The sequence below is a fragment of the Pseudoliparis swirei genome, chromosome 7 (assembly GCF_029220125.1).
Source record: "Pseudoliparis swirei isolate HS2019 ecotype Mariana Trench chromosome 7, NWPU_hadal_v1, whole genome shotgun sequence".
NCBI lineage: Eukaryota > Metazoa > Chordata > Actinopteri > Perciformes > Liparidae > Pseudoliparis > Pseudoliparis swirei.
The window spans coordinates 21,606,363-21,618,753 of record NC_079394.1 but is presented as its reverse complement, the minus strand read 5'-3'; the positions used below and the strand labels follow the sequence as shown (position 1 = coordinate 21,618,753).

The 12,391-nt window shown below is 43.8% G+C and overlaps 1 protein-coding gene across 1 annotated transcript; it reads left to right on the top strand.

The window, feature by feature from the left end:
• The first annotated feature begins 1,281 nt into the window (after window positions 1-1,281).
• LOC130196114 (induced myeloid leukemia cell differentiation protein Mcl-1 homolog) lies at window positions 1,282-4,093 on the top strand. Its single transcript, XM_056417977.1, has 3 exons — window positions 1,282-1,435; window positions 3,433-3,683; window positions 3,811-4,093. Exons 1-3 carry the CDS (start codon window positions 1,282-1,284, stop codon window positions 3,925-3,927), a joined length of 522 nt encoding a protein of 173 aa, XP_056273952.1. The 3' UTR covers window positions 3,928-4,093.
• The last annotated feature ends 8,298 nt before the right edge of the window (window positions 4,094-12,391 follow it).

Sequence of the window (12,391 nt, the reverse complement as noted above, 5' to 3'; positions counted from 1 at the left end):
GAAGCATTAATTGACATGTCTCAGACCGGGGTCGACAAGAAGTCTGGCGCCTTACAGTTAAGTAAATGGGTCAATACACCCTTATGTGAAATATAAAGGTTATGTTTGATGTGTGTGTGTGTGTAACGTGATATATTATATATATAATAAAACAATGTTGGCCATTGACACTGGGTCATAACAGCCATTTATTGCAGAATATAAATGACATCAGTGCGGCCTACATTGAGTCAGAGTTAGCTGTCATTTATGAAACATAAATATATAACATTGTTATTTATGCCACCAGAACTGCTTTACATAGAAAACATATTTCTAAAATACAATGTCATGGTATAAATGGAAAGATGAAAAAACTAAATGTTATTATTATAACTTCTATCTCTTTTATTATTTGTAATTGTGCCCTTATTTGGCTATGAGTATTTCCGTCACTGATACCGCCTAGTCGGTCCGTGGGAACAATCGGGGAAAAATACAAATTATAACCCTTCCTGTTTTTATTTAATTTCGCCTTTAAGAATCACCAGGATTCAGATTAATCTTATTTTTTTTCCTCCCCTAATTTATTTTATATGCCAAAAAAAAGAAAATAGCCGTTGGTTTAAAATATATTCGATGACGTGATGCGCAATGTGATGACGCAGCCATTCCGCTGGATGTCTATGAGAGGGACGCTGCGCAGACTCACTTCCAAACTAGCCAAACGGGCACTAAAGGAGAACAGAGTGCAAGTAGATGTTAAGTTATCTAAAGCAGAGGGAAAGGGCATCATCAAGGAAAGTATCAACAGGGTATGGCAACGACAATGGGACCAGGAGACGAGGGGGAGACACTTGTACTCAATTCAGAGTAAAGTGAGCGGGGTAAAAGTCAGGGGAGGAAATAGGAGGGAAGAAGGCACAATGGCAAGATTGAGGATAGGGCACAGTTATTTATGCAGCACATTATTTGTGATGGGGAAACACCCAACTGGACTCTGTGAGCACTGCCAGGCACCAGAAACTGTACAACATGTTGTCACCACATGCAATAAATACAGGGCAGAAAGGAAGGACATGTTGGAAGAAATGGAGAGACTAGGGATGAAGGGAAGAGAGCTAGGAAGTATATTGGAGTGGGGGTCTAGTGGTCTGGGAAGAGGGTGCTTCATGCATTTTTTGCGAGCAACAGGACTGATGGGGAAAGTGTAGTAACTGGGAACCGGAAGATGGCAGTAGTGCAACTTATAGGATGCAAGCTGCCGTAAAACACCACAGAAGAAGAAGACTCACTTCCGCCATGGTGCTGGAGAACGACACGAGGCAGCTCATGGGCCGGTTCCTGGCAGACTTTACGGGACTTTCGAAAGCCCAGTGGCACGAAAGCAGAGAGCTGACTACGATGAAAAGGGTCGTGAAAGACGTTTTGGAGAAGCATAGATACGCGTACAATGGTAGGTAGTGAGGAGTGAGTGTGTCTGTGTGTGTGTGTGTGTGGGGGGGGGGGGGACATTAAGTAACTGATAGCTGTTCATAACCTTCACCTTTATTTATTTAAATTGCTAATTGATTCCTGTATCAGGGTAAACTTCACTACAACAGAGATGTGTATAAAAGTACAGTCAGTCAAAGTAGGCCTATTACCGTGTGAATTCAAGCAGATGATGCCTATCATTTCAGTGGATAATTCTTCAAACTAATTGGAATCTAGGGACAAACATGTACAGATTTGTCATGTTTTATTTCCATATGGTGTGTATGTGGATTGCAAAGAAGAAGGCTACTTCTGACAAAGATAATTGAGAATTTAGCATACCTAGCGAGGAGAATTTAATTGCAACTACTACATGAAGCTATGCTGTGAAGGTAAGGCAAAATCACACAATTAAATTTACATATACCATCTCGACTTCAGCCAGAAGGCGGAGGCTCCTGTCGCGATTGTGGAGGTATCGCAGTTTCCACATGGGGTGGAGAAAGGGGTAAACAATGGACAACAAGAGGGCAAGAAGTGCATTCATTTTGTCAGTTTAAGGGTTAGGGTATCGCAAGCAGATTTGCATACGTCACTCCCGGCTTAATTTCGCGGGTGCCGTGAACAGATTTGCGTCCGTCACTTCCGCCAAGTGGTTAACGTAAGTGTTCCATTTGAGACAGCACTTATCAGCGACGCAGTGCACTGCAATACAGTGCACTGAATTGTAGTGCACTGCATTGCAGTGTACTTCGTAAAGTGTGTGGTAGTAGACACAGCCCTTCATTCCGGCTCTGCTGCAGGACACAAGCTCTCCCAGCTGAGCGTGCCTGACTCCACCTGTCTGACAGGAGGCAGCGCGTGAGGCTGGGGAAGCACGTCTCTGACTCCAGGACTATAAGCACCGGTTCCCCTCAGGGCTGCGTTCTTTCCCCTCTGCTCTTCTCCCTGTAGACCAACAGCTGCACCTCCAGTCACCAGTCCGTCAAGCTCCTGAAGTTCGCGGACGACACCACCCTCATTGGGCTCATCTCTGGGGGGGACGAGTCCGCTTACAGGTGGGAGATTGATCATCTGGTGACCTGGTGTGGGCAGAACAACCTGGAGCTAAATGCTCTGAAGACAGTGGAGATGGTCGTAGACTTCAGAAGGAACCCAGCCCCACCCACCCCCATCACCCTGAGGGACTCCCCAGTCGACACTGCAGAGTCCTTCCGCTTCCTGGGCACCATCATCTCCCAGGACCGTTCCAAAAGAGCTCAACAGAGGATGTACTTTCTGCGGCAGCTGAAGAAGTTCAACCTGCCAAAGACAATGATGGTGCACTTCTACACCTGCATCATTGAGTCCATCCTCTTCTCCTGCATCACCATCTGGTCCGCTGCTGCCACTGCCAGTGACAAAGGCAGACTGCAGCGTGTCATCCGCTCTGCCAGAAGGTGATTGGCTGCAATCTGCCATCTCTACAGGACCTGTTCGCCTCTAGGACCCTGAGGCGGGCAGGTAAGATTGTGGCTGGGTCACATACTCTTTGAGGTCCTTCCCTCCGGCAGGAGGCTGCGGTCCATCAGGACCAAAACCTCACGCCACAAAACCAGCTACTTCCCGGCTGCCGTTGGCCTCATGAACAAGGCCCGGACCCCCACCTGACGTGGTCACCTCCCCTCCCCCACACCTCAAGCCTGTGTTATGCTCACACTACTTTGCACACTGTACATTGCACATGCACTTTTGCACTCCTGCCCTGCTTTTTGTTTTGTCTTGTAGAACTTATTGTGTTTGTATGTTTTATGTTCATTTTATGTTCACTGTATGCACCTATACACCAGAACAAATTCCAGGTAGGTGTAAACCTACTTGGCAATAAATACAATTCTGATTCTGATGTACATTTACTTAATGTTACTTTAAATGTACCATCATCATAGTTATTTGACACCCCCCCCATGCCTTAATGTTCCCTGTTTTTTCTTTTAGGGATGATCAACAAATTGTCATTGGATGACAGAAATGATGACACCAGCTTTGTTAGAGAAGTAGCCAAGAGCCTCTTTGTGGACGGGACCACAAACTGGGGCCGGATCGCCAGCCTGGTGGCCTTTGGGGCCGTGGTGTGTCAACACCTGAAGGAGAAGAACTGGGGGAACTGTGTGGAGCTGGTGGGCCAGGAGATCTCTACGTACCTGCTCTCTGACCAGCGGGACTGGCTGGTCAAAAACAATGCATGGGTGAGTTGTGACTAATGGCTGCATGACAGGATGCAAGGGGGTGTGGAGGAGGAATAACTGGTTGCGTAACAGCTTTCATTGTGCAACACAAGATTCCCGTCCAATATATTTATATTATCTTTTCCAGGATGGCTTCGTCGAATTCTTTCGGGTAGCCGACCCAGAGTCCACAGTGAGGAACACACTCATGGCCGTCGCTGGATTTGCTGGCATTGGGGCTACACTGGCCCTGTTGATAAGGTGAATCTTTGGACACTCGGAGACATTATTTTCAATCGGTGGACGACAAGTCCAACCTTTCCTCCTACTTTTTGAAAATGGACTTTGATGGACATACCTTTCCTGGAGACCCGGATTGTGCTGGTCGTAGTTAAAGAGAGGAGGAGGAGGAGGGAGGGTGATATTGTTCCTCCAGAGAATGAAAGAAGATGATGATAAATTGCACACGGTCTGGTTGTAAGCTAACAAAATCTGTATAGATTTGAAGCAATAAAAATAACTATTTACACGGCTTGACCTTTTTGATGTCGTCTCACTGCAACGGGGAATTTTTTTGCACGCGCCAGCCCTCGCTCTAAGCACTAACAAGTTGTCACACCTCCGCACACGAGCTCTTGATGTTTATTCACGCCACAGCCCGAGTACTTTCCTAGAAATTTGATGAGGATGTGGCAGCCTGAGCTCTGAGCTCTCGGCTGCATCCGTCTTAACAAACTGGTTAGGAAGGCTGGCTCCATCATCGGCTGCCAGCTGGAGCACCTGGAACAGGTGGTGGAGAGGAGGACGTTGAAGAAACTGCTGTCCATATTGGACCACCCGGACCACCCTCTCCACCACCTCCTCCAGGGACAGAGGAGGACTTTCTCCAGACGTCTCCTCACGCTCCGCTGCCACAAGGACAGATACAGGAGAACATTCCTGCCGAATGATCACCTCTTGCCAGATCATAGTGCAATAACTACAATAATAACTTAATATTTACACTGTTGATCTGCACTTCACACACTTCATTTACACTACACACACTTTGCATTTTGCACACTGTCTATATTTAATATTTTAATATTTAATTTAATTTGTCATTAGTATTGTATTGTGTATGCATATATGTTGTATAGATACATATATATTTTTATTTTATATTTTACTTTGTATACGTCTTGTATACATCTTTATCTTTCATCCCTGTTTTTTATTTTTTATTCTTGTGTGTTTAGTTTATTGGTGCTGCTACTGTGGTGGTGGTATCTGCAAAAGAGCTGGTGCACAACAGCTGAATGCAGCAGTACCAGCTAGAATGAGAAACTGGGGTAAAAAAAACTGTTCACAACATCCTGAAAATTGCACATTGCTGTCCACTTCCTGGGTTGAAACATTTAAATTCTACCTAGAAACTGATGACTTAATCAGGTTTGCATTTTAAGATATATCTCTTTACATATTTAAACAAATGTGACGTATTTGATTGGGTACTCCTCGGATGCTCTTGTCTATTTTGGGTGTGTTTTGCTCTCGCGGCTCTGGACTGTAGCTCCCATCTGGTGCACTCTCTCGTGTAACATTTAAAAACCAGGAATAAAATAATATTTTTGCACTCATCTTCATCCTAAAAATCTTCAGCGCCTTGACTCTATAAAAACCTCATCCTTGGTGATGGAAGCGGGGCTGCGCCCTTGTTTGTGCAGATCCTCCCCGTTGTCTCGGGTTACAGGACAAACACGAGCGGGCTCGTGAGGAAATGGGAGTAGTGGCGCTCCATGGCGACGATCCACAGCAGACCTCCCCGAGTCCTCTCCTGTTGGCCCTCCACCGTGGTTACCCACCCCCTTGCACGGTTCATTGTGAAAAACGGGCCGCTCCGCAGTTGGGGGAATTGATGCTAAGGCAATAGCGTCTAGCAGTTTGCAGCACCATACCCAAGTGGATTGCGGGGGGGGGGGGGTGCAGTGTCTTGGGGCTGAATATGCTAAGTGTAGTAAGTCTTTGGTATTGGAGCCATACGTGCATTATTTTATCCTCTACCTAGTATTTTAAAGCCTTAATGGTGCCAATATATCCATCAGGATGGAGAGTCTTCATCTTTAGGGCCTCAATAATGTCCGTAATACTGAAAATGAAACTATCAGCTGTCAACGGGCTATTTACCAGGAAATTGTTAGGCGTTGCCAACTCTGGTGAGATGGACGAGTCATCTTTCAGAGCAGCGACAACCTGACAACTTGATAAGGAATTTGTTTGCAACATTTTTCCTTCAAGACGTGACGGAACTCTAGGTTTTTGTTTCTTTGTTTGTACCAACTTAAAGTCACAAAGCTATATATATATATATTAGGACTGGGCACGTTAACGCGTTAATCTTGCGTTAACGCATCAAGTAATTAACACCGACAATTATTTTATCGCGCATTAACGCATGTTTTTTCTTCTTCTTTTTTATTTATTTTTCCTAGACAAAAGAAAATACATAGACATAACACCTAGAGGACAATAAACAATGCAGACGACAACACAATGGACATATCATAAAGTCAGAGTATTTGTGGGGGGAAAAACAACAACAACAACAAAAACATAATAATAATAATTAGAAGGAGAAGAAGAAAGATTTATTATTGTAAAAGTGTGTTGCTCACAGGCTTTTATTTTGTAAAAGTCTGCTTCTGCTTGCTGTGGAGCCGGAAAAGAAAGTCATTCACGGTTTAACAAACATGGAGAATCTCAACAAATGACGGCAGGTATGAGACTCAAGACACACATCACACGGAGAATACACGAGCTGTATGAAAAGGAGAGGACTGCAAAAGCGACAGCTTCACAACGTGCTGTTGCTCTCATGGGGACGACTGGACATCGGGGGACCAGACGTCCTCTTTCTCCGGACATGTCCTGCTTTTGAGCCCTAAAAAATGCGTCCGGCAGGGATTCCAAAAACGTCCGGGATTTTGCTTCGTCGGATATTCGTGTTTCTCTGGGTTTTCATAAACTCGTATTTACCCCTTACAAGTTTTGGAAATGGTATCTCCCTTCTTACGTGAGCTCTGACGGTTTAGAGGACAGTCATTGGTCGACCGATCTCAGGGTTGCCAGATACACGATAATTAGGGTCCGAGCGACAGACGAAGTCTATCCGAGAGGACCCTATTGAAATTGTTAGGGGTATTATTAGGGTCCGAGCGACAGACGAAGTCTGACCGAGAGGAACCTATTGAAATTGTTAGGGGTATTATTAGGGTCCGAGCGACAGACAAAGTCTGTCCGAGAGGACCCTATTGAAATTGTTAGGGGTATTATTAGGGTCCGAGCGACAGACGAAGTCTGTCCGAGAGGACCCTATTGAAATTGTTAGGGTTCTTATTATTAGGGTCCGAGCGACAGACGAAGTCTGTCCGAGAGGACCCTATTGTTATTGTTAGGGGAATTATTCTTCTGATTTTTATTGTTAGGGGAATTATTCTTCTGATTTTTATTTTTGAACATTGGGGGCATATTAGGGGTATGTATCATATCCCAAAACTCACCAAATTTGGCAAGCTTGTCAGGCTTGGTGAAAATAGCCAGATGACATGGACCTCGAAATTCGGCTTTCAAAAATTGCTCTCTAGCGCCACCTGGAAGTTTGACCGGCGACGCCCCTCACCCAGTTTGTTCAAATGACTAGCTTTTTTTTTCACAAGTCCACTTGGACCTGCTCTACAAAAAAGCCTCTCAGGACCCTAAGCTCCGCCTACTTAAATTTTCCGCCATATTTTGTTGTTGTGAAAAACACATCAGAGGCGTTTGCGCCGACATACGGGGTCCAATTCAAACCAAGCATATTGGAGATAATGATCATGGAAGCTATAGCATCTAAGATCTATCATCTTATTTCAAATATATCATTGTGGTAAGGATCTATGGCCCAGCGAACATTTTAGGGGCGTGTCCTGTTTTGTAATGCTCATAACTTCAACACTATTGGGAAAAAAATAACAGACTGTCAGGATATGTGCAGAAGGGAGCCTGAAACATTCACAGCAAATTTCGTGTAATTTGAACCGTAGGGGGCGCTACAATAATTCACCAAAGTTGGCCGTTTTTTGGCGTTTTTTGCTTGATTTGGCCCTTTTCCACTTTTTCCCCATCGATTATTTCTCCCACAAAACGCCAACAGAATCGGCTAAAAATCAGTTTTATAGAATCTCAAGACTTGAATAATGAACACTGTGAAAAAAAACGGACTTTTCGTCGGTAGGAAATTTTCGGTTTTTTACTGCCAATAATTTTTTACTTTCTGTGATTTCTTTATGTTAAAAACTATTGCTTAAACTCATCCAATACTAACGCAAAAAATCATGTGTGATGCCAGTCAAGGCCTGAACACATTCACACGAAGAAACAAGCACATTTCTTCCAGGAACACCTATTGATCACCTATTGAGAAGTAAAATAACCATAATTTATTCACTTTCACGATAGGCTTGCTTCTCTTAGTCGGTCAATCAGATCGGCTTCAAATTTGTAACACACAATCCAAACATTGTCATGATGTCAGCCCCCAAAGCATTTTACGTTCGGTGTTACACTATTGCTGTGCCAACCCATTCTTCGCATCAAACAACGAAGGGGCTTTGAGGACTAAACATGCTCCTGTGAAAATACCCTTGGCAAACATATTAAGAATCAAAGATGTAGTTACCAGATAGGATTTTTATTCTTCAAAAATGGTAATTTGGCTCCATAGCGCCACCTACAAATTTTCAATTAGGCAGCCCCGGTGCTACGTTTGACCTACATTTATAAAGCTGGGTAGGTATATGTAACACATGTAGACGGAAAGAAAAGTCTCTTGGCACCATGCTCTAAACTGTACCGGATGTCGCCAATATTGATTTCTGTTACTGTGTCACATTTAGTCACTTCCACCTCCAGGCATCCACCTGCGTTTCATACTCCAGGCCAACAGGTGGCAGTAATGCACCAAATATATGGATGCAAACCGCTGTGAGTGCATCAAGAAAAAGAAGGAGACCACAGGCTGCAGGCCTCTTCTCTCTCTTCTCTCTCCTCTCTACTCTAACATAACGAACGTCAGTAAACAGCTGGACGAGGCTTTTAAATCACGGATTTCGTGAGTTTTTGTTTATAGGGACACATGATGCATGGATATGTTCACAGACTCAAAGAGCCACCTAGTGGCTCAACTGGACTTCCTTCAGTCCGCCCCAAATTTTTCTGCCCAAAATAATGTGAGCGGCTACGGCTGCCTGTAAACCAGCTGGCTCATAGCTCACCAAGATAAGTGTTGGTCTGGACACCAGGAGATGTGTGTTTGATTCCAAGACAAGGCAGCTTTTTTTCATCACTTTTTTTTTTACATCGAATTTACATGACGTGGTCTATACTTCACGTAGGGACACACGACGCATGAATATGTTCACGTAGTTAAAGCGCCACCTAGTGGCTGAACTGGACTTTGTCGAATCCGCCCCAATCTTGTCGCGCGCTACATAAGTCGCGGCCCGAGTCGAAACCGTCAGCTTCGACCGCGTAGCTGGCGCGGGTGACGAGACCGTTCGACGCTGCTTGCACCTTTAATTATTAGGGTCCGAGCGACAGACGAAGTCTGACCGAGAGGAACCTATTGAAATTGTTAGGGGTATTATTATTCTTCTGGATTTTTATTTTTGAACGAGCGACAGACGAAGTCTGACCGAGAGGAACCTATTGAAATTGTTAGGGGTATTATTAGGTCCGGCGACAGATAAGTCTGACCGAGGAACCTATTGAAATTGTTAGGGGTATTATTATTAGGGTCCGAGCGACAGACGAAGTCTGACCGAGAGGAACCTATTGAAATTGTTAGAATTCTTATTATTCTTATTCCGCTTTTTATTTTTACTCTTTGACCGCATATTGGGGGTACGCATCATATCCCAAAACGCACCAAATTTGGCAAGCTTGTCAGGATTGGTGAAACTAGACGATGGACACTGACCTCGAAATTCGGCTTTCAAAATTGCTCTCTAGCGCCACCTGGAATTTTGACCGGCGCCCCTCACCCAGTATGGTCAAATGACTAGCATTTTTTCCCCCAAGTCCACTTGGACCTGCTCTACAAAAAAAGCCTCTCAGGACCCTAAGCTCCGCCTACTTAAATTTTCCGCCATATTTTTTTTGGTGAAAACACATCAGAGGCGTTTGCTCCGACAGACGGTGTCCAATTCATACCAAACCTATTGGAGATAATGATCATGGAAGCTATATCATCTAAGATCTATCATCTCTTTTCAAATATATTATTGTGGTAAGCATCTATGGCCGAACGAACATTTTAGGGGCGTGTCCTGTTTTGTAATGCTCATAACTTCGACACTATTGGGAGAAAAAAATAACAGACTATCAGGATATGTGCAGAAGGGAGCCTGAAACATTCACAGCAAATTTCGTGCAATTTGAAACGTAGGGGGCGCTACAATAATTCACCAAAGTTGGCCGTTTTTATGTTTTGTCGCTTGATTTGGCCCTTTTCCACTTTTTCCCATCGATTATTTCTCCCACAAAACGCCAACAGAATCGGCTAAAAATCAGTTTTATAGAATCTCAAGACTTGAATAATGAACACTGTGAAAAAAAACGGACTTTTCGTCGGTAAAACATTTACGTTTTTTTACTGCCAATAATTTTTTACTTTCTGTGATTTCTTTATGTTAAAAACTATTGCTTAATCTCATCCAATACTTTCCCAAAAAATCATGTGTGATGCCAGTCAAGGCCTGAACACATTCACATGAAGAAACAAGCACTTTTCTTGGAGGAACACCTATTGATCACCTATTGAGAAGTAAAATAACCACATTTTTCTCCCCAAAATAATGTGAGCTACTGACTGGCTGACTGTAAACCAGCTGGCTCATAGCTCACCATGTTAAGTGTTGGTCTGGACACCTGGAGATGCGTGTTCGATTCAAGACAAGGCAGTTTTTTTTCATCACTTTTTTTTTTACATTGAATTTACATGACGTGATCTCTACTTCACGTAGGGACACACGACGCATGAATATGTTCACGTAGTTAAAGCGCCACCTAGTGGCTCAACTGGACTTCCTTCAGTCCGCCCCAAATTTGTTTGACTCGCCCGTTATTTAGAATGGAATAAGAACTCTCTCTCTTTCTCTCTCCTCTCTCTCTTTTTCTCTCTCCTCTCTTTCTTTTCTGTCTCTCTCTCCCTCTCTCTACTCTAACATAACTAACATCAGTAAACAGCTGGACGAGGCTTTTAAATCATGGATTTCGTGAGTTTTTGTTTATAGGGACACATGATGCATGAATATGTTCACATAGTTAAAGCGCCACCTAGTGGCGAAACTGGACTTTGTCGAATCCGCCCCAAACTTGTCGCGCTCGTTACAAGTCGCGCCGAGTCGAGTCCGACCGCGTGCCCGTGCCCTCGGCCTGGCGGGCGGCGTCACGCCGCTCGACCGCGGGTGAGCGAGGACCCGTTCGACGCTGCTTGCAGCTTTAATTCCGCTTCTTATTTTTGTACATTGGGGGCATATTGGGGGTACGTATCATATCCCAAAACTCACCAAATTTGGCAAGCTTGTCAGGCTTGGTGAAAATAGCCGGATGACACCGACGAAATTCGGCTTTCAAAAATTGCTCTCTAGCGCCACCTACAAATTTGCCGGCGACGCCCCTCACCCAGTTTGATCAAATGACTAGCTTTTATTTTTCCCAAGTCCACTTGGACCTGCTCTACAAAAAAGCCTCTCAGGACCCTAAGCTCCGCCTACTTAAATTTTCGGCCATATTTTTTTGTGTGAAAAACACATCAGAGGCGTTTGCTCTGACAGACGGTGTCCAATTCATACCAAACCTATTGGAGATAATGATCATGGAAGCTATATCATCTAAGATCTATCATCTTTTTTCAAATATATTATTGTGGTAAGCATCTATGGCCGAACGAACATTTTAGGGGCGTGTCCTGTTTTGTAATGCTCATAACTTCAACACTATTGGGGGAAAAAAATAACAGACTGTCAGGATATGTGCAGAAGGGAGCCTGAAATATTCACAGCAAATTTCGTGCAATTTGAACCGTAGGGGGCGCTACAATAATTCACCAAAGTTGGCCGTTTTTGGCCGTTTTTCGCTTGATTTGGCCAGTTTCCACTCTTTCCCCATCGATTATTTCTCCCACAAAACGCCAACAGAATCGGCTAAAAATCAGTTTTATAGAATCTCAAGACTTGAATAATGAACACTGTGAAAAAAAACGGACTTTTCGTCGGTAGAAAATTTACGTTTTTTTACTGCCAATAATTTTTTACTTTCTGTGATTTCTTTATGTTAAAAACTATTGCTTAATCTCATCCAATACTTCCCTAAAAAATCATGTGTGATGCAAGTCAAGGCCTGAACACATTCACACGAAGAAACAAGCACATTTCTTGGAGGAACACCTATTGATCACCTATTGAGAAGTAAAATAACCAAATTTTCTGCCCAAAATAATGTGAGCTCACTTGCCTGTAAACCAGCTGGCTTATAGCTCACCATGTTAAGTGTTGGTCTGGACACCTGGAGATGTGTGTTCGATTCCAAGACAAGGCAGCTTTTTTTCATCACTTTTTTTTTTTACATTGAATTTACATGAGGTGATCTATACTTCGGTAGGGACACACGACGCATGAATATGTTCACGTAGTTAAAGCCCCCCATTTCCC